The sequence below is a fragment of the Haliotis rubra genome, unplaced genomic scaffold (genome assembly GCF_003918875.1).
Source record: "Haliotis rubra isolate DU_JTF1 unplaced genomic scaffold, ASM391887v1 Scf99, whole genome shotgun sequence".
Classification (NCBI taxonomy): Eukaryota; Metazoa; Mollusca; class Gastropoda; order Lepetellida; family Haliotidae; genus Haliotis; species Haliotis rubra.
This window is the reverse complement of record NW_025767734.1, coordinates 1,616,844-1,638,081: the sequence shown is the minus strand read 5'-3', so window position 1 is coordinate 1,638,081 and position 21,238 is coordinate 1,616,844. Positions and strand designations below refer to the sequence as shown.

At 39.5% G+C, this 21,238-nt stretch overlaps 1 protein-coding gene across 1 annotated transcript in view; it reads left to right on the top strand.

Annotated features, from left to right (window-relative positions):
- The window catches only part of LOC124265686 (leucine-rich repeat-containing protein 27-like), a 33,621-nt gene extending 13,511 nt beyond the window's left edge, over positions 1 to 20,110 (top strand). Inside the window, exons 6-11 of the mRNA XM_046700485.1 lie at positions 5,819 to 5,907; positions 7,659 to 7,741; positions 8,537 to 8,613; positions 9,134 to 9,260; positions 10,511 to 10,571; positions 18,613 to 20,110. Coding sequence (XP_046556441.1) covers positions 5,819 to 5,907; positions 7,659 to 7,741; positions 8,537 to 8,613; positions 9,134 to 9,260; positions 10,511 to 10,571; positions 18,613 to 18,671 — 496 coding nt within the window. The 3' untranslated portion in view covers positions 18,672 to 20,110. The remainder of the gene's footprint in view (positions 1 to 5,818; positions 5,908 to 7,658; positions 7,742 to 8,536; positions 8,614 to 9,133; positions 9,261 to 10,510; positions 10,572 to 18,612) is intronic.
- Positions 20,111 to 21,238: the final 1,128 nt, after the last annotated feature.

Genomic DNA, 21,238 nt, shown 5'->3' with positions numbered 1-21,238 from the left:
AGCGCAGATCAGCATGCAGCCTGATGTACCAGCGCTGATATTCGATGATCTTCCTGAGGGTCCCATCGCTACCAACACTCAGCGCAGGCGTCGCACACGAGGGGCAGCGTTGACATCTGAGGGGAAATCAGCGAAGTCTACTAGGACTTTCTCAAGCGAGATTGTTCCAGCCGCCAGACCTGGGCGTCTCACGATGATCAGCCGATCATCATCCCGACATCGCCACAAGAAGCGACCGGTGACAGCTACAATGACATCAGCAGAGATCACCATGCAGCCTGATGCCTCTACACTGATGTCGGACGATATTCCTGTGGACCCCTCCATTAACACCGCAGATAAGGCACCGGCGACCTGCGTCGCAGTCCATCCCTGAGGACCTGATCGCGGCAAATTATGACCATGATGGAGGATCGCTACAGACTGCAGAAGCAGGGACCGAGCCAGCGAAGGCTCCAAGCGTGAGACAGCACCCCAGAGGCACCCCGTCAGCGTAGCAACCAGGGCGATGTCACCTTAGCGAAGGAAGTCACGGACCACCTTGGACGAAGGACCTAGATGTACAGCCTTAGCGAAGGCGGCGGGCGGGATAGATCATCACCTTCGCCGGTTTCATCCCTAGATGTGGACTCGGACCATCAGACATCACGGAAGCCTTCGCGAAGGTCATATCGTCGTTCCCCGGACGGACGCAGAGGAAGCCAGCGAAGGCATTAGCGAAGGACACCTGAATCAGATCATCATCATCTAGAAGGACATCGAGGGACTACACAAGAGCTTAGCGAAGCTATCAAGCGTTCTCCTCACAAGTCTCGAGAAAATCAACCCATAGACAAGTTGATCATCAATATCAAGAATAAGAACTACAATCGTAAATTGGTTCAGTTGAATCCATGGCGAGGCGTATGTTCTTGGCCTAAATAGATCTAGAGCGATCAATGAGACACTTATCACCAGACTTAGTAAACGACTACTGAAGATGATAAGATGATCCACTCGGCCCTACTTATGCAGAACCAGCAAGTCCCAGGCGCCTCAGCGAAGAGCTAGAGCCTCACCAGCTACAAAGGGACATCGGCGGAGGAGTAAGCGCCGCCGACCCGCATCCTGTTAAACACAGAGGCCGTTAAGCGAAGCAAGCGTTTCATATATATATATATATATATATATATATATATATATATATATATATACTAATCGGGGTTTATTTCGATACCTTAGCGAGAAGGTCGCGAAGGCTAAGTAACTCAAGTCTACTTCACCCAGAAGGGATACTTGAGAGCTTAGCGAAGTCTCCAGAGTTCACCGAGGAAGTCTCCTCCAAGGTCTCCATATACTAGCCACTTTCGTCATATATAGCTACTTTCGTCAGTCCGTTCAAGACATCGCATAAGTTGTCTATCAACTGTATGCCAGATGCCATCTATAAGCCTCTGCGAAGACAATTGCACAGGCTATTTACAACACAGAACGTCGCTGTATTAATTAGTCAACGGCGTTTCATAGATCTTCACAGAAATCAACTGTTCCGTATAGATGGCTAGAATATGCAATCCCGGACGACGATACGATTATCTACATGCGTGACCATTACGCATATCTGCAGACAATTCAATATTGAAATTGAACAGCAGCCTTGTTACAGCGAGTATAACTCATAATCGTCAACTTTTCTGAGAAGAAATATGTACAACAAGTTCAGCTTTAATTCTACAATTATGACGATACATTCATGTATACAGTCTACAAGCTGACAACTTGCAAGGTTATTGTACCTTTATATAAGGAAGTGAATTAGATTCAAACTGAAGTTACTTTCCGACAGCCAGGAAAATAACCTACCCAGCATTAATATTACAGGCGAGGTATTTTGGCGAAGGTTTTCAGCGTTTACCATTAACCCTCGAAACCGCGTGGTCACTTTCGGGTAACCGGGAAGCTACGGTGAAGACCGGCGATTATGCTAATATCAGCGGCGGCAAGATTTTATACAAGGTTTTTCCTGCTACACGGTGACATCACAGCGGGTATTCTACAGAATCAAAATGCCTTGTTCTGATTGGACGCGATGGACAGCGACCTCGCGAGAGGTCGATCTTAATTCACAGTTCAAGACTTACGTCACAAGTGACAACTATATATCAGTGAGCGAGCAAGCCTCCTTACAGTCCAGTTAACCTGAACCTTCATGATTGGGCTGCTTTCTTCAGGTTAGAGGCCTCCCCTGTCAAGTTAGGACGAAAGCCACGGCAGTCAGGCGAATTTACATAAAGTTCAGCGAGGACAGACACACCTGGTTGTGCACCTACATCGTCAAGAACCTCGCAGCGAATTACCTAGACGACGGGATACAAGTTGATCTAAACCCACAGCGTCTCAGACTACAGTTGAATTTAATCATCAAGCTACTAACACAACTGGATGGTTAGTAAACCTACTTAAGCTTCTGATTGGAGAATTAAAACGGAAATTTCACGCTCCAACTTGGGGATCTGAATATAGTACTCCAACACCTCACAAGTGAGGTTTATGAACACGCCTGGATAACATACTTGGGCTCCATGATACGATGATTCTATCACGATGGCCAGCAAGAGCACTGTAAATTTATCTCCACCGAACCAAACAGGAAGGGAAAATGCAACAGATTATTTCCTCTATCTTCAACTTAGGCAGAATGAAGTCTCGTACTATATCTCCGTTGGATCAGAACTGTCATACTATGTGCATACAAGGCGGATGGACCCAATCCGACCCTCCATGAGCTTTAATACTCATGATATTAGAGCGTTAACTTCTACAATTGATTTACACAAATGTTTTTTGGAATAATGGAGGGTTTATTTCTGGAGATCCGATATGGTGGTTGCCAACCATTATCTGAGAGATATCACCACCGAGGACGTCTCAGGTATCCACCAATTCGATCCCATGGTCCTCGCACAACAATTGACAGTTCCTCGGAGAAGATAAGTCAATCTTACAGATTTCTACTTATCTTATAACAGTACTAAATAGCTACATGCTATATATAATTTGCTTAAGTTCCTTTTATCATCACAGTACTATGATTATTACATCATACAATATATAAGTTAACAACTCTACAGAGTTTGTTATTATATATTTACCTTAAGTTAATCATATCTTAAGAGTAGTACTATGGTAACATGATAATGCATTAGCTAACAAACTCTACAGAGTTTTTGGCTATTATATACGTAGCTTAAGTTATTTATATCTTAAGCATAGTACTATACTCATATTATAAAAATATATTAGCTATCAAACTCTACGGAGTTTTGCTATTATATAGGTAGCTTAAACTTATTCATATCTTAAGCTTAGTAATACGTTTATATCATATAAGTATATTAGCTAACAAACTCTAAAGAGTTTTTTTTGCTATTTGGCTTAAGTGTCATCATATTCTAAGCAATATGGTTATATTATAACATGTATTAGCTAACAAACTCTACAGAGTTTTGCTATTATATATGTAACTTAAGCTTATTCATATCTTAAGAGCAGTACTATGTTATATCATATAGGTATATTAGCTATCAAAACTCTAAAAGAGGTTTTTGCTATTATATATTTGGCTTAAGTTTCATCATATTTTAAGCTTTATGGTTACATTATAACATGTATTAGCTAACAAACTCTACGGAGTTTTTGCTATTATATATGTAGCTTAAGTTTTCCTTCATAAGCTCAATACTAGGTTTATATCATATAAGTATTTTAGCTAACAAACTCTAAAGAGTTTTTTTGCTATTATACAATTAGCTTAAGTTTCATCATATCTTAAGCAGTATGGTTACATTATAAAATGTATTACCTAACAAAACTTCGACGGAGTTTTGCTATTATATATATAGCTTAAGTTTAATCATATCTTAAGCTCAGTACTATGTTTATAACATAAAAGTATATTAGTTAATAAACTCTAAGGAGTTTTTTACTATATACATTTAGCTTAAGTCTAAATTTATCTTAAGCTTAGTACTATAGTTACATTATAAATCTATTAGCTAATAAACTCTACAGAGTTTTTGGCTATTGTATATGTAGCTTAAGTTAATTATATCTTAAGCACAGTACTATACTCATATTGTAAAATATATTAGCTAACAAACTCTACAGAGTTTTGCTATTATATATGTAGCTTAAGTTAATTATATCTTAAGCACAGTACTATACTCATATTGTAAAATATATTAGCTAACAAACTCTACAGAGTTTTGCTATTATATATGTAGCTTAAGTTAATTATATCTTAAGCACAGTATTATACTCATATTATAAAAATATATTAGCTAACAAACTCTACAGAGTTCTGCTATTATATATGTAGCCAAAGCTTATTCATATCTTAAGCTCAGCATTATATCTATATCATATAAGTATATTAACTAACAAACTCTAAAGAGTTTTGCTATTATATAATTAGCTTAAGTTTAATCATATCTTAAGCTTAGTACTATGTTTATATCTTAAAGTATTTTAGCTAACAAACTCTAAGGAGTTTATACTAGCATATTAACAAATTTAAGTCTATCAGTCTTAAGCATTGTATTAATGTTATATATACTTTATCATAATACATGTAAGTACATTGTAATAACCTTTATATGGCAGCTGATAAGTTAGCAGCAGGAATTCATCAGTTCAGTGCCTTTATGAAGTTCCCATAGGGTTATTACAATCATCACAGATCAAATCACTAATTATTAAAATCCAAAGTATTCTATTACTCCCACCTCCGTTCCGTAGGATTCTACAAGCAAAAGAGCATGAGTCAGGATAAGGAAAAATATGTAATTTTTAGAGTAAAATTGATATTTTATACTTATCCTGACTCATGAGGTCAGCCCTCCCATCCTCCCCACATAACACTTTGGATTTCCCTGTAAATTCAAATGTTGGGCTCAGTATATGAGGAGAGAGTGAGGCACATGGGTGAAGGTGGCGCCCTCGTTTCCCGCGCTTGTGGAAAGGGGGTAACTCGTGGTGAGTACTAATTAGTGATTTTACATTGAAGGGAGCTTCAATTAGGGAGATACAAGTGTTTCCACTAAGTTCGCAAGAAGAAGAAGACAAGCAAAAGAGCATGAGTCAGGATAAGTATAAAATATCAATTTTACTCTAAAAATTACATTTTTAGGTAAATATGCATGGGGGTTGCCACAGGGCAAGTGACTTTAAGAAAGTAACTTGTCCTGACAAATTTTCCGCTTGCCCTGATTTTATGACATAATCATGATGATGTAATTATGAAAGAATAAATCAACATGGTATTTGATGTTAATGTTTACTGGACTATTTATTGAAAAGTGATAAATAGCAAAGAAAGATAACTCTACTTTATCATCATTGCAAAATTTAAAAGCTACATTTTGAACAGATATGAAATTAAATCCAAGTTTATTTGCAGTTTGAAACCATAAGTGGAAATTATCTAGTAGCCCACGGACAAGTAAGATACCATTATTTGATTGCCCAAAATGAAAACTGACTTGTCCCGGGCGTAGGGCGATGGGATTTTTTAACCCCTGATATGGTAAAGATCCATGATCCAGGTCACGATTGGCTTATTTCTTAGTACCGTGATATCACCGTAATTACGTTCAATGCAACTCATTCTCCAGCCATCACAATTCCTCTCCATTAAGCATTGTGTGTGGTGTGTTAAAAGGTTTTTATTAATGTATGTCTTTCTTCATTACAGGCTGTATGCCATTATCAAATGGCTGAATAACCCATTTAGCTGCTGACTGAGTTTTATGTGACATTAATTAGGTGTGTTAAATTTCAGAGATGAACAGATGTTGAAAGACTGGAGAGACGAAACAAAGAAACTAAAACAAAAAAAATACTTTGAAAGTCTGCAAAAAGGAACCAAGGGTAAGAACGATTTATTTACATATGTTAAAGTGAAAGATGACCTCTTTTCAAGCTATTTGAAGGGAAATATTTTTATGGAAGAATTTTTTAAAAGTTAGGTTTTTTTTAACAGTCATTGATACGTTATCTATTTTATTTGACCTTTCTACCAGACATAGGACCTGTCAATTCTCAAATGTCTGTTATGTGGAAATTATATACCCACAAAGTATTACTTATAACCTTCTAAATCTCAGTTTGATATCCTTATGGCAACCAGTGATTGTACCCTAATTAATAATCTTGCACTGTATATTTACCATGCGATGTCAGTCTGTAGAACGATCCATGAAGATCCGGGTTAGAGTATTGATCTTCAGCAACCCATGCTTGTCGTGAGAGGCGACTAACGGGATCAGGTGGTCAGGCACACTGACTTGGTTGACACAAGTCATCGTATCCCTATTGCGTAGATCGGTGCTCATGCTGTTGATCACTGGATTGTCTGGTCCATGTTCGATTATTTACTGACCGCTGCCATATAGCTGGAATGTTGCTGAGTGCGGCGTAAAACTAAACTCATTCACTCACTCCGTAGAATACTAACTTTAATGTCAACATTTGATTGAATCATATAACACTTGTCTATGGCATACACATATGTAGTATTGGACCGATGCCTACACCAACGGAATACAGAATCGAATTCTCAAATGTAGTGTTCCTGGTAACACCTTGCTGGTCAGTATCTGGTAATGTAGTGTTCCTGGTAACACCTTGCTGGTCAGTATCTGGTAATGTAGTGTTCCTGGTAACACCTTGCTGGTCAGTATCTGGTAATGTAGTGTTCCTGGTAACACCTTTCTGGTAATGTAGTGTTCCTGGTAACATGCTGGTAACCTTGCTGGTAAAGTGTTCCTGGTAACACCTTGCTGTAGTGTTCAGTACCTGGTGGTAACACCTTTGCTGGTCAGTAGTGTTCCTGGTAACACCTTGCTGGTCAGTATCTGGTAATGTAGTGTTCCTGGTAACACCTTGCTGGTCAGTATCTGGTAATGTAGTGTTCCTGGTAACACCTTGCTGGTCAGTTTCTGGTAATGTAGTGTTCCTGGTAACACCTTGCTGGTCAGTATCTGGTAATGTAGTGTTCCTGGTAACACCTTGCTGGTCAGTATCTGGTATATACTGGAGAAAGAACAGAAACACTGCTTACCAACTTCCATTCCAGACCATGCTTTGAAAAGCATTTTGACAAACCTTGGAAATCTGAAAACAGAATACTTCTATGTCGGATAGATTACTGAAATTGAGTCGCAGTATATCCTACCAAAGTCTATTTTGTTTCAAATTTCTCAGATTAAAGCAAGAATTTCACTTTTGACTTGACTTGACTACAACTGAGACTTGGAATAGTATTGGATCTTACATGTTGTTTTGATTAAGGTCAGGGTCAGGTAATAATTGGACATGACAATGAAGGGCCTGTTTCTGTTTTTCACAAGTACTGCAATCACCTCCAGTTTCCTCAAGTTCTCACAAACTAATTCATTAAGTTGTCAGATCAAAGTTGCAATATTTAATGGTGTTAAAAGGTGACAGAAAGGTTTGCAGTTAATGGCTGAACCATGCAATGTTATGGAATATGTTTGTAATACTGTTCATGGATATGTGTTTAAGTTACAAGGCCAGGTTGCTGTACTGTTACGTATACAATATTACAAGGGAAACGGCTATGACGTCTTGTAATTGAGACAATCACTTACTATTGACAGATTTTATGGATCCTGCAACACAGGCTCCCTATGGCTTTGACAAGGAGCAACTCAAGATGATGAGCAACGAGGAGAGAATCAAGGTGAGACACAAGGACACAAGATCAGTATTACCTGCCATGGCTTGAATTACATTTTGACAAGTCATGTCAGATTATCAATTTCAATCTGAAAATTATTTTCAAGTAAGTATATTTTTAGTCAGATACACGCATATATTATTTAGTTCTCATAATTTGCGTTGAACTAACAGAACAGTTCGGCTCTAGTTTCGACCCATACACGAGGTCATGAATACTTCAAGTAATCAGTGGCTTGTGGTTGATAGAGGTGGCTGCAGATTGGTGGTAAAGTTGAAGTTATCGCCGCCAATAACGGCTTTATCTTTCTCTACTTTTACTTTCTCTACTTTTACTTTCTGTACTTTAACTTGCATACTGCAGTACAGGTTTGTTGACATTCATTTTATGATTTTATTACTTGATAATTGTACTGTCTTACCTTTAAGGGAAAGAAAAGGAACTCATTGTCTACAGGAAGCATGTGCACAAATCTCTCCACACTCTACACAAATCTGTAATTAAACACAAATACCATGTACCCGTGAGGGTCTGGGTTAGAATATTGATCTTCAGGCTTGGACTAACGGGATCAGGTGGTCAGGTTCACTGACTTGGTTGACACATGTCATCGGTTCCCAATTGCGCAGATAGATGTTCATGCTGTTGATCACTGGATTGTCTGGTCCAAACTCAATTATTTACGCCATATAGCTGAAATATTGTTGAATGCGGCGTAAAACTAAACTCACTCGCTCACTCGCACATACCATGATACTTTATGATGTATTGAAAACGTTTCTATTGTGTCTTTTACAGCAGGATGTGAAGACAGCTCATGAGCGTATCCGACGTGCAATATCCCCCGCAACCAGGCAGAGGGTTGAGGAGGAGAAGTAAGTCTGTCATGGTTATTCTAGAATTACACATGCGCGCACGCACATACACACAACTATTTAACAATTGAATTGCCTATTTCCCTCCATCTTTGTTTACATTATCAGCTAGCAACCAGTTGAAGCGTATAACAAGTAATAACATCTCATTTCACTTTTGCCCACATGTGTAGCAGAGAGAAAAAAAATTCCGGAAATGATGACCTGAACATTGCCAGAAGCACCTTGCTCAAATACTGCTTTAGTCATGCAGGTGGCACTTTGTGTAATCCCGAATCCACATGTTATACATTTTATACAGTACAGTACAAATTCTGGTCCATTCCATGTGGGTTTAAACTTGGAATCAGACCCATAAAGTTCTAGAATGAGCACCTTACTGGGAAAGTGTGATCTCAAAGATAACGTTACTCTTGACCATTTTCTAAAAGGCATTGGGTATTTAAGGAATCCTTTATTTGGAAATATTATTTGCTAAAAGCAGGGTTATTAGCAGCTAACATTTTTTGTGTCCTTTCAGAGCGGCAAGGATACGAGAACTTGAGAAACGAATCAAGGACCACACATCCAACATGGTGGACCGGAGGAAACGACCCAAGGGTACCCCCCAGGAAGAGATGGAGGCAGCCAAGAGGGAATTAGCTGTGGTCAGTACACATGGGCAGGGGTGTGGTCAGCACGTAGAGAGACGGGTGTGGTCAGCAGAGTGGGGTGATATGCACATAGAGAGTGGGGTGATATGCACACAGAGGGCAAGCTGAGGGTTATATGCGTAGATGAGGGTTTGATCAACGGACAGAGGGGTAGATGAGGGGTTTCGATCAGCGGACATGATCAGCACAGGTAAAGGGGTTGGTCAGAATAAGGGAGAGGAGTTTGATCAGCACAAAGAGAGAAGGGTTAGGTCAGCACACAGAGGGTTGAGTTCACCACAGAAAGGGTTGAGGTCAGCACACAGAGGGTTGAGTTCACCACAGAAAGGGTTGAGGTCAGCACACAGAGGGGTGAGGTCAGCACAGAAAGGGATGTGGTCCACACAGAAAGGGGTGAGGTCAGTACAGAAAGGGGTGAGGTCAGCACAGAAAGGGATGTGGTCCACACAGAAAGGGGTGAGGTCAGTACACCACAGAAAGGGGTGAGGTCAGCACAGAAAGGGATGTGGTCCACACAGAAAGGGGTGAGGTCAGCACACAGATGGGTGAGTTCACCACAGAAGGGGGTGAGGTCAGTACAGAAGAGGGGTGAGGTCAGTACAGAAAGGAGTAAGTCACCACAGAAAGGGATGTGGTCCACACAGAAAGGTGAGGTCAGTGAGGTCCACACAGAGGTCATTTACAGAATGGGATGTGGTCCATACAGAAAGGGATGTGGTCCACTAAGAAAGGGGTGAGGTCAGCTCCGAGAGGTTTGAGTTTAGCCCATAGAGGGTTTAAGTCAGCACTCGGCATAGGGTATGGTCAACACAAAGAGAGGTACACACAGTCCAGAGATTAACACAAACAGTTTTTATTACATCTACGTTTATGTCTGCATTGATTGTGCAAGACATATTTCTTGCACTGTTTGACATTCATGTTTTAGAATACTTTGACCTCTATTCTTAACGCACCAATACTTCAAACAGTCTGTAATATCCAAAGCTAACAAATAATGTCAAGGAGAAGGAAACTTGTTCAGCCAAACTGAAAGCAACTGGAACATTTTAGTTCCATAAGTTTATAAACAACTCAAGGCTGAAGTTTCAATGTGTGTGTGAAGAACTTGATATGTGTAATCTTACGGATTCTTGTTTATGGATGCATATGTAACGCGAGCACTAAAAGTATGATTCATTAGGCAATAATGTGTTGTTTGGTTTACCTGCATGTACATATATGCTGCATGTTTTGTGGACTAGGTAAAGGCCCTGCAGAAAGATTTGATGAACCGGTACCAGGAGCTGAAGCTGTGGACATCAGGTGGCTACTCAATGTCACTCACTAACTCACTCACTCATGCCTTGTCTCTGTCCTCGCACATGCTGGTAGTAGACTCAGTCCATCTGCAACCTACTTTCTGTCACTGGTGTAATAGTAATTGGTTTTAGGGTAAGCGTGGACCATAAGGAAGCTATTTGCAGAGTTGCCTCCCTTGGCCATTCCAGGATCCAACAGATAGAAATTCCAGATTTTCTTTGATTATTATCATAAGTTGTTAGCCTCGTGCTCATGGGTTTCACCAAAATGATAACCTTATGCGTCATTCCTCCCACATGTTGCTGACAATGTGGTAGAACGGGAAAAAATTTAAATATATATATAATTCCACCATGACTACGTGAAATACTCGAATTTGATTGGACAATCAAGAAAATTAGACACATCAAATCCTGATTGAAAAGTGATAGAACGGGGAAAATATTTAAATATATATATAAATATTACCAATTCTACACTGCTACACCAAAAAGTAGGACAGTAGGTTGCATGTGTGTTGGCGTCTCCAGCTGTGGGAGGCACATCGTCTTCAGTGTTCGTGCATGTGGCATCAGCAGATGTCAGCAGTAATGGTCTTGCAGTGTGCGGCATTGTCTTTAGTGTATAGTACAGACAGTATTGAAATACTGAGCAAACTAATGACACAGAACTAAGTTTCTGAACTATAGGCTCTGTAAGAAAGAATGGTAAATGTCATAACACTACGTTTGATCTAAAGTCACAAAGTGTGGTTTTTTATTTTGTTTATAAAGATCAGAGTTGAAGAATAAAATGTTTTTTAAGAAAGAGAAATGATGGGATAAAAATGGTGACTCTGGTTTCAATGTCTTACAAATTTATGTCATAGTTTGCCAGTAAGAACTGTGTAAATGTTTTTGAGCTTCTTGTTTGTAGAATTTGACCGACTTGTGACGGTCAAGTTGCCAGTAGCTGTGGTAGTGTAGCAGTCTGTGCCCAAACCTTCTGAGTCTACTGGAGAAACTTGTCTTTTGGTAGATTGTATGTTTACTAGATTTAGTATTACATGAGCTGTTGCAGTTAAACCTGAAATATTGACAAGCCTGGTTAGTGACACATTGTAATTCCCATGAAACAGTTTAGTTGTGCTCACTCCAAGGATATTCCAATGTCTGTGAAGCCGACTTTGGCTATCAGGATGGTGCTAATCTTCATAGAGAGTTGTTTTAATGGGTGGCTATTATACTGGGGGTCAGGTCCAGCAATAGGCTGTCAAGATAGTGATGCAAGTGCAGTGGCTTTCAGAAGAGGATTTTGTTGTTTAGTTGTCAACCCCTGTAAAATGTGATTTACAGTCTTTTGTTATATATCTATGACACCACTCATCACCACCACACAAAACAACATCACACCCTGCAGCTCAACACTGTCAATATCTCAATACACCCCTGGACCTCACCACTTTCACCACCACACACAACACACACCACTCTCTCCACACTGTACCATAATACTACACACACGTTACACCCTATGATCCACCACCACCAGACTCCAAACTCTCCACACCACACGACACTGTGCTTTCCATGCCCCACCCCAATCCAATCCAATCCAATCCACAGCACACCACACTCTCCACACACAACAACGACACTGTGTCAATTTACACCCCCCCACCCCACCACAATCCACAGCACACACACTATCCACACCCTGACCGCGACACTGTGCTTTCCATGCCCCACCCCAATCCACAGCACACCACACTCTCCACACACGACCGACACTGTGCTTTCCATGCCTGTGGACCCCACCCACCCCAATCCACAGCACACCACCTCTCACACCACACCGACATATTGCTTTCCATGCCCCACCCACCCCACCACCAATCCACAACCAACACTACCTCTACACCACCACACAGTCAGCCACCCACCCCACCCCACCTGTCAATATCTCAATCCACAGCACACACACAACACTCTCCACCACGACGACCGACACTGTGCTTTCCATGCCCTACCCCACGCCACCCCCAATCCACAGCACACCACACTCTCCACGACACCCTGCACCACACCCCGACACTGTGCTTTCCATGCCCCATCCACCCCACCCCATCCCAATCCAATCCAATCCAATCCACAGCACACCACACTCTCCACACCACACGACACTGTGCTTTCCATGCCCCACCCCACCCCAATCAAATCAAATCCACAGCACACCACACGACACTGTGCTTTCCATGCCCCACCCACCCCAATCCAATCCAATCCACAGCACAACACACTCTCCACACCACCTGACATCACCAACACTACGCACACCACACCCTCCACGCCATGCCTCTTGACATCATACCACACATCCCACTTACACACCAACTACCAACACAAACCCCATCACTCAACATTTCTTCACATTTTTCATACCTGACTTTATCTTAAGGAAACCTCTGCTAGTCTCTCCTTGCCATTGCTGTATGATCAGTCTGTAGTTGCTTCTCGTTGTCCCTAACATTAAACAGCCATAACACTTGCTCAGTTCCATGTAAATGTCAGTGATGTTTTTGATAGCAATTGCATGCAATACACTTTACAGTCAGAAATGCAGGACAAATTTGAAAAAATAGAAACTCTATATTACAAATCTTTATCGAAAGGTCATCATTTGTGTATATTTCAGTTGGTAAATCAGAAAGATTATGTGTTTTATAATGGATGATATATTCTTCATGATAGTTGGTTACAGTTTACATTTAAGTAGTTCTTGATGTGTGTAAATAATGTATAGGTGTAGGGTTTCATGATCATAGGTACTCTCATTTTCTGCTTTAGTCATAGGTGTGTATGTGTGTGAACAACAGTATTGTCTCTAAATTTTAGTATTGCCACATATCTCTCAGTAATGTCATGTGAATCTCAGTATTGCCACAGGACTCAGTACTGTTATGTGAATATCAGTATTGCCACATGACTCTCAATATTGTCTTGTGAACCTCAATATTGCCACATGACTTTCATTACTTTCATGTGAATCTCAGTATTCCCATGACTCTCATTAACTGTCAGAGGCGATTGGGGTAGTCTGTGGTTAAAGCGTCAGTAGGTTGAGAATCCCACATGGGTGCAATGAGTGAAGCCCATTTCTGGTGTCCCCATGCATTGATATTGCTGGAATATTGCTCATGTAAACCCAACTCTCAGTCAGTCAGTCATTAACTGTCATGTGAATCTCAGTAGTCCCATATGATTCTCATTATCTGTCATGTGACTCAGTAGTGCCATATGACTCTCATTACTGTCATGTGAATCTCAGTAGTCCCATATGACTCTCATTAACTGTCATGTGAATCTCAGTAGTCCCATATGACTCTCATTAACTGTCATGTGAATCTCAGTAGTGCCATATGACTCTCATTAACTGTCATGTGAATCTCAGTAGTCCCATATGACTCTCATTAACTGTCATGTGAATCTCAGTAGTCCCATATGACTCTCATTAACTGTCATGTGAATCTCAGTAGTCCCATATGACTCTCATTAACTGTCATGTGACTCTCAGTAGTGCCATATGACTCTCATTAACTGTCATGTGAATCTCAGTAGTCCCATATGACTCTCATTAACTGTCATGTGAATCTCAGTAGTCCCATATGACTCTCATTAACTGTCATGTGAATCTCAGTAGTCCCATATGACTCTCATTAACTGTCATGTGAATCTCAGTAGTCCCATATGACTCTCATTAACTGTCATGTGAATCTCAGTAGTCCCATATGACTCTCATTAACTGTCATGTGAATCTCAGTAGTCCCATATGACTCTCATTAACTGTCATGTGAATCTCAGTAGTCCCATATGACTCTCATTAACTGTCATGTGACGCTCAGTAGTGCCATATGACTCTCATTAACTGTCATGTGACTCAGTATTGCCATATGACTCTCATTAACTGTCATGTGAATCTCAGTAGTCCCATATGACTCTCATTAACTGTCATGTGAATCTCAGTAGTGCCATATGACTCTCATTAACTGTCATGTGAATCTCAGTAGTGCCATATGACTCTCATTAACTGTCATGTGAATCTCAGTAGTGCCATATGACTCTCATTAACTGTCATGTGAATCTCAGTAGTCCCATATGACTCTCATTAACTGTCATGTGAATCTCAGTAGTGCCATATGACTCTCATTAACTGTCATGTGACTCAGTATTGCCATATGACTCTCATTAACTGTCATGTGAATCTCAGTAGTCCCATATGACTCTCATTAACTGTCATGTGAATCTCAGTAGTCCCATATGACTCTCATTAACTGTCATGTGACTCAGTAGTCCCATATGACTCTCATTAACTGTCATGTGACTCAGTAGTGCCATATGACTCTCATTAACTGTCATGTGAATCTCAGTAGTCCCATATGACTCTCATTAACTGTCATGTGAATCTCAGTAGTCCCATATGACTCTCATTAACTGTCATGTGAATCTCAGTAGTCCCATATGACTCTCATTAACTGTCATGTGAATCTCAGTAGTGCCATATGACTCTCATTAACTGTCATGTGAATCTCAGTAGTCCCATATGACTCTCATTAACTGTCATGTGAATCTCAGTAGTCCCATATGACTCTCATTAACTGTCATGTGAATCTCAGTAGTCCCATATGACTCTCATTAACTGTCATGTGAATCTCAGTAGTCCCATATGACTCTCATTAACTGTCATGTGAATCTCAGTGTTCCCATATGACAGTCATTGCCACATGACTCTCAGTGAATCTCAGTAGTCCAGTAGTCCCAGTATTTTCATGTTATCTCAGTATTGTCACATGTGACTCTCAGTATTGCCACATGACTCTCATTACTGTCATGTGAATCTCAGTGTAATCACATCACAGTCAAATTGCCACATGACTCTCAGTGTTGTCATGATTACTAGTATTTTCATGTTATCTCAGTATTGTCACATCACTGTATTGTCATGTCAATCTCAATACTGCCACACAATTTTCAGTATCACTATGTGACAATGTGGGTTGAATAGTGCCACATTGATTACAGTATTGCTGCATGTTTCACACTACTTTCACTGCCTGCCACGTGACTCAAAAGTTTTGCCACATGCACTGCACCTGCAATATCATGTCAAGTTTTTGTGAGATCATCACTTTCTCACTGCTTTTGTGCTATTTCAACGCAGTTAAAAAGATAAGCCTTGATACTAGAGATTGCAATGTCGGCAGTATTCTCACATTATTTTCAATGATTGCATGAATTTCAATTTGCTTTTATTAGATGTGAACATTATATGAAAATGTTTAATTTGCTTCTCTTAAATATCTTGTAAATTATTAAGAAACAATTCTGTTAAAACCAGAACAATGAAATAACAGAAACTGACAGTGCTTATTTGGCAAATCCTTTTGATATGATCTTGAAGCTAGTCTCCCTGTAGATGACAGTGTTTCTTGAAGTCAGCAGTCAGCATCTCTTTGCTCTGTGTGCTTCCTTGTAAGGGCCTTTGTTTCATGTTTATAGATTAATCATCTCTGCCATGATCTGTTCAGCCTGCTAGACTGTTATAGTTAGTTTGCAATGTAGGCAAGATGCTTTTATTCATTTGTTTACATATCTGCCATTCCTAACACAATGAAAGCTTCATAATTTACAGGAAAGTGCTGGGTTTTGTTTAGACCAGCTTGTCTAACGCTGCACATATTGCAATATTTGAAGAACCATTTTATGTTTTCATGTATTTTTCTCCACCTAAGCTAAGAAGCAATGAAATCTGAAAACTAAGAGTTAAGAAATGTTTTATACATTTAACTAGTGGCTATGGGTGATACGATTCACAATTCAGAGTTGTATCAACTGGGCTCGGCAAGAAACACGGTGATCGTCAGTTTGAATCCCAGTCTGCACTAATTAGGTTTTGAGGTTTATTAGTACCTTACCCGCTCTTGTGGGTTTCTACATAGTCTGAGACCTGCATCACTTCAGGGTTTTATATTACAATATTTGACCTTTTATGTTAGAGATAATGAAATGCGGCCTAGAATGTGCTGATGGAAATCATGTGTAATATGAACACGTGAATTCTATCACAGTCAATATTAGTTGTCAGTCTTGCAGGTATAATCTGTACACTGTACAGGAACAGTAAATACATCCTACAGTGAACTACCAGAACAAAAATATATTCAGCAAATAGCAAAACCATGAAATATCATTTGGGGCCAAAATTAATGATGAAAGTCAAGGTATAATTGTTATTACAAAAATGATAACAGGGTAAAATTAGCAGTACTAATAGCCATCTTCAAGAACCCCAGGACCATTCCTAATTTCGAATACTACCATTTAAAGCCTCTGAAGTTTGCAAATATTAGATAATACTCCTCTGGCTCAGTTTAGAACTGGTCTTCAGTAGCCACCATAGCAACAGAATCAGTTGGTCAGGCTTTTTGACTTGTTTGATAAGTATTATCATAGCCCTAAACGCATAGATCAATGCTTTGATGTCAATCTGTGGATTGTCTGATCCAGACTCGATTATTTACAGACCTTCATCATATAGCTGGAATATTGCTGAACACAGCGCTAAAATAAGTTTAGGATCATGGAAATAGCTTTGTGTAATATGTGCCATGTTGTTATGTGTCAGCTCATGCTGTCAATCATGATACAGGTGAGTGTTCCTTGTGGGTATTTGGTGGTTGGAGGTCTCACACATATAATTTATATTTATATTTATATATAATATATATTTGCACTCATATAACATTAATATATTAAAGGGGAAAAGACTTGTCTCTGTAAATGGTATAACTGTGATTTAATGTTAGGTTTTGTAGACCACTAACATATCAAGGGAAAATACTTGCAAGGTGGTGGGATGTCAGGGTCATCATTTATTGTAGCTGTAATAGGCATTGATAGATCATTTTATGCAATTTTATAGAGAAATGTACAAGTTTGTTATGCTTGACTCAGATAGGATGTTGGTTACTTACCACGCCTTAGCCTCATCATAATTTTTCAATCACTGGTCTATTTTCCTGGAACCTGAACGAAGGGTATTTGCAGGTTTTTCTGGTTTTCATGTTTCTAATATCCCTGAATGTGATGTCCTGGAGAAATGAACTCCATTTCTATTTAGATGAAGAAACTAGGGTTGGGTATTGCAGAGAATTTTCATATATTGATATATTGCGATGCGAAAGCATATATTGTGATGTGTATTGCAATATATTGCAAGAAGTATTTTTAAACAAAAAACTACGTATAATCGAGTTCATGCTTGATTTATAAAGCATGAACACAACAAAATCACTATGCTTGATTAAGCTTTATTAGAAACTTTTAATCATGACAAAATATAAATGTAAATAATATTTGGCACAAATGAAACAAGGAAATATCCGAAGATTTCCGAGCGTTACGAAGTTTTCTGAATGTAAGTCAAAATACCGTTTTTCAATCAGCGTATCGCAATACGTATCGTTTTCATGTCTGAACCGGTAAATACCAGTAAACCAGTTATATTGCGCAGCCCTAGAAGAAACCTGTAGTTTTTCAACACTTTCACATCACCATTTTGTTGTGTGTACCCCTTCACACTACATGATGGAGGGGAGTTTTTTTTTAGTGATTTTAAGAGTAGTTCTGACATGTTTTCAATTTTGCCATTTTCTATTGAAAGGAGCTAAAACTCTTACAAAGCCCAGGTTAGATTCCACATACAGCCACAAAGTGTGACACACAATGGATCGATAGTCAGGCTAGTTTTATTGTGCATCATCATACTTACTTGTTTGAGTGTCATCATACACCGGCAGCCTGGATCGGTGCTTACAATATCCATCACTGGATTGTCTGGTCCAGACATGATTATTTACAAGCTGCTGTCATAGCGATGAAATATTTCTGAGTGTGATGTTAAACAATATATGAAATAATCAATGCCCTACCTACTACCTGGGTGGGTGTGTCCACAACTCTTAACGTTTCTATAAGCATGTGTTATAAGTAATTATTTTCTGTTGGAGATGATAACCATCTACGGATACGCATAACCCTCCCACCTATCCAGCAGGGTAAGATCTAGTGTCGTGTCCAAGTGTTCAGACCGGTGGTGGAATGTGTGATTTACCCAGTGTCAAATACCCCAACTAGGCTTGTACCCATAACACCATTGGAAGCTTTGAGACCAACTGTGCAGATGTAGTTTCATTAACTTTAGTAAACTTACTGTTTGTTGTGATGACTGATATTGACAGTGTGGAGACATTACATCCCATACCTCAGTTGTGAGAGTTTAATATGCCATGCCTTTAAATCCCGCTTATTGAAATTATAGCCCATATTTATAGGCAATGTTTAGATAGTGATGAAAATGGCATAAACCGGTGCATTGTCATTTCCAAGTGGGGCGAAACAAATAATGGGTTCGGAAGAATTAACAACTGTTGCTTCTGTCTGTTTGGTTTTCTCGATCCCATAAGCTTCATCCCACTATATATATAAATAACATGTCAAAGAGTTGTGAGAATCTGAAAAAACACACATCTTAAATAAGCTCTTCTAAAACAGTTAAGGACCCTGATTGTTTTATGTAACTGTAGTTAATCTGAATGCCCTGACTGAGTAATCATAGCAAAGACATACTTGGACCATACAGTATTTATGTCTTTGATTACAGTAATATACAAAAATCAGATGATCCTTAACTTTTTTGGAGTAGCATATTAGCAAAGTTAGATATAATAGACCCATAATAAGTTGTTTTGCTGTGAATAGTCGATACTTAATACCAGTGCTGTTATGTCTTAAGAGGTAGAATGTCATGTACATATGAAGGTTGTTCTAAGAGGTAAGTGATCATTTTGTGAAACCAATAGTTTTGCCTCTAGGGATTTGATGTTAGTGTTTTGTAGTATGATATTTATATATTAAACTCATTCTCTCTCATTTTCAGAGTTAGCAAAACTCAGAACACCAAGTGGTAATTTTTTGTTACAAATGCCCTTTTCATTTCTTTTCAAGTCTTGTTATGCATAGACTAGCGACAGACCCTCAACCCAGGTGTAAATTCGGGATTCCTGCTTAAACCTCACCAGTAGGATTAATATATAGATTTCATCCCATCGTGTAGTCCTGAGATAATACAGATCCATAATCATCTTACAAGTATTCATGCTCTACAAACATTTAATGTTTGCTATGATAATTCAGTTCTTCTGAAAAAATGTCAGTCAACTTCGACAGAATTAAACACATCCCAGTATGAATGTTTGAGTCAGTTGTTTTCCACAAAGTTGTTACCAGTAAGTGTTGTCATAGACATACTGTTTGTAGCTGCTGATTATAGTGTTTATGTTAGATGAATGTTAGAATTTCCTTTTACCTGTATACTAGCTTGCCTGAACCAAAGGTTCATGTGAGTTATATCCTGGCAGTTCCTTCTATCCTTCTGCTATATTCCATAAATCCTCTAAAACCTCTTACCAAAGAACCGGTGAAGATCCAGGTTAGAATTGGTCTTCAGCAACCCATGCTTGTCATAAGAGGCAACTAACAGGATCATTTGGTCAGGCTCACTGTATCCGAATTGCATAGATTGATGCTCATGCTGTTGATCACCAGATTGTCTGGTCCAGACTCGATTATTTACAGACCGCCACCATATAGCTGGAATATTGCTGTGTGCGGCGTTCAACAACAACCAAACCAAATCTAACCAAAGATCATAAGTATGCTTATAATATATGGGCAAGATGCCTTGTTGAGGATTCTGGGTTACAGTTTGTCCCAGCAGCCCTTGCTGGTCATGAGTGTAGTGGTTAGAGCGTCCGCCCAGAGAGCGGAAGGTCGCGGGTTCGATCCCCGACCGCATCATACCAAAAGACGTTAAAATATGGTACTTACTGGTCCCTGCCTGGCGCTCGGCATTAATGGGTACAACAAGGACTGGTCGGCTCGGAGTCAGTATAATGTGTCTGATTAGGGTATTCATGCTTCACTGCGGCATGGTATCTCAGTGGGCTAGCACTATAAAACCAGCTTCAGTCTGGGCTAGTACAAGCAGCCGCACATACACCTACACACCCATGCATGTCGTCATATGAGCGAAATATTCTCAAGCACGACGTTAAACCCAATTTCACCTCACCTCACCTTGCTGGTCATGAAAGGCCACCAAAAGGATGAGGTGGTCAGGCTGAATGACAAGCAATATGAATCGATGTTCACAATATCAACCACTTGATTATCTGGTCCTGACCTGATTCTTTACAGGGTGATGTCATACAGCTGAAATTAACAAGAAAATCTGCCTTGTTGAAAATGCCAATTACCAAAATACACATACATGCCCTATATTTTCTGAAAAGCATATAGGTATTGCCAACAACACCAAACTGTTCCAAGTAGATATCTGCATTTGGTCTCTTTCATCATTAAACAGTCTTCTTTCCTTGTTAAACATTTTCTAAATCTCTTTGATTTTATCTATAGATGAATAACCCCCATATCAGGTGAGCTACAGGTCCATTTGACTATTTTCTGAATAACTCCTTTACAATAATATAAACCTGAAAGGTTGTTAGTGGATCACATGATGACAGATATCCATAGAATAATTCCTGCAGGAAATAGAATGTTTAATGCTGACTA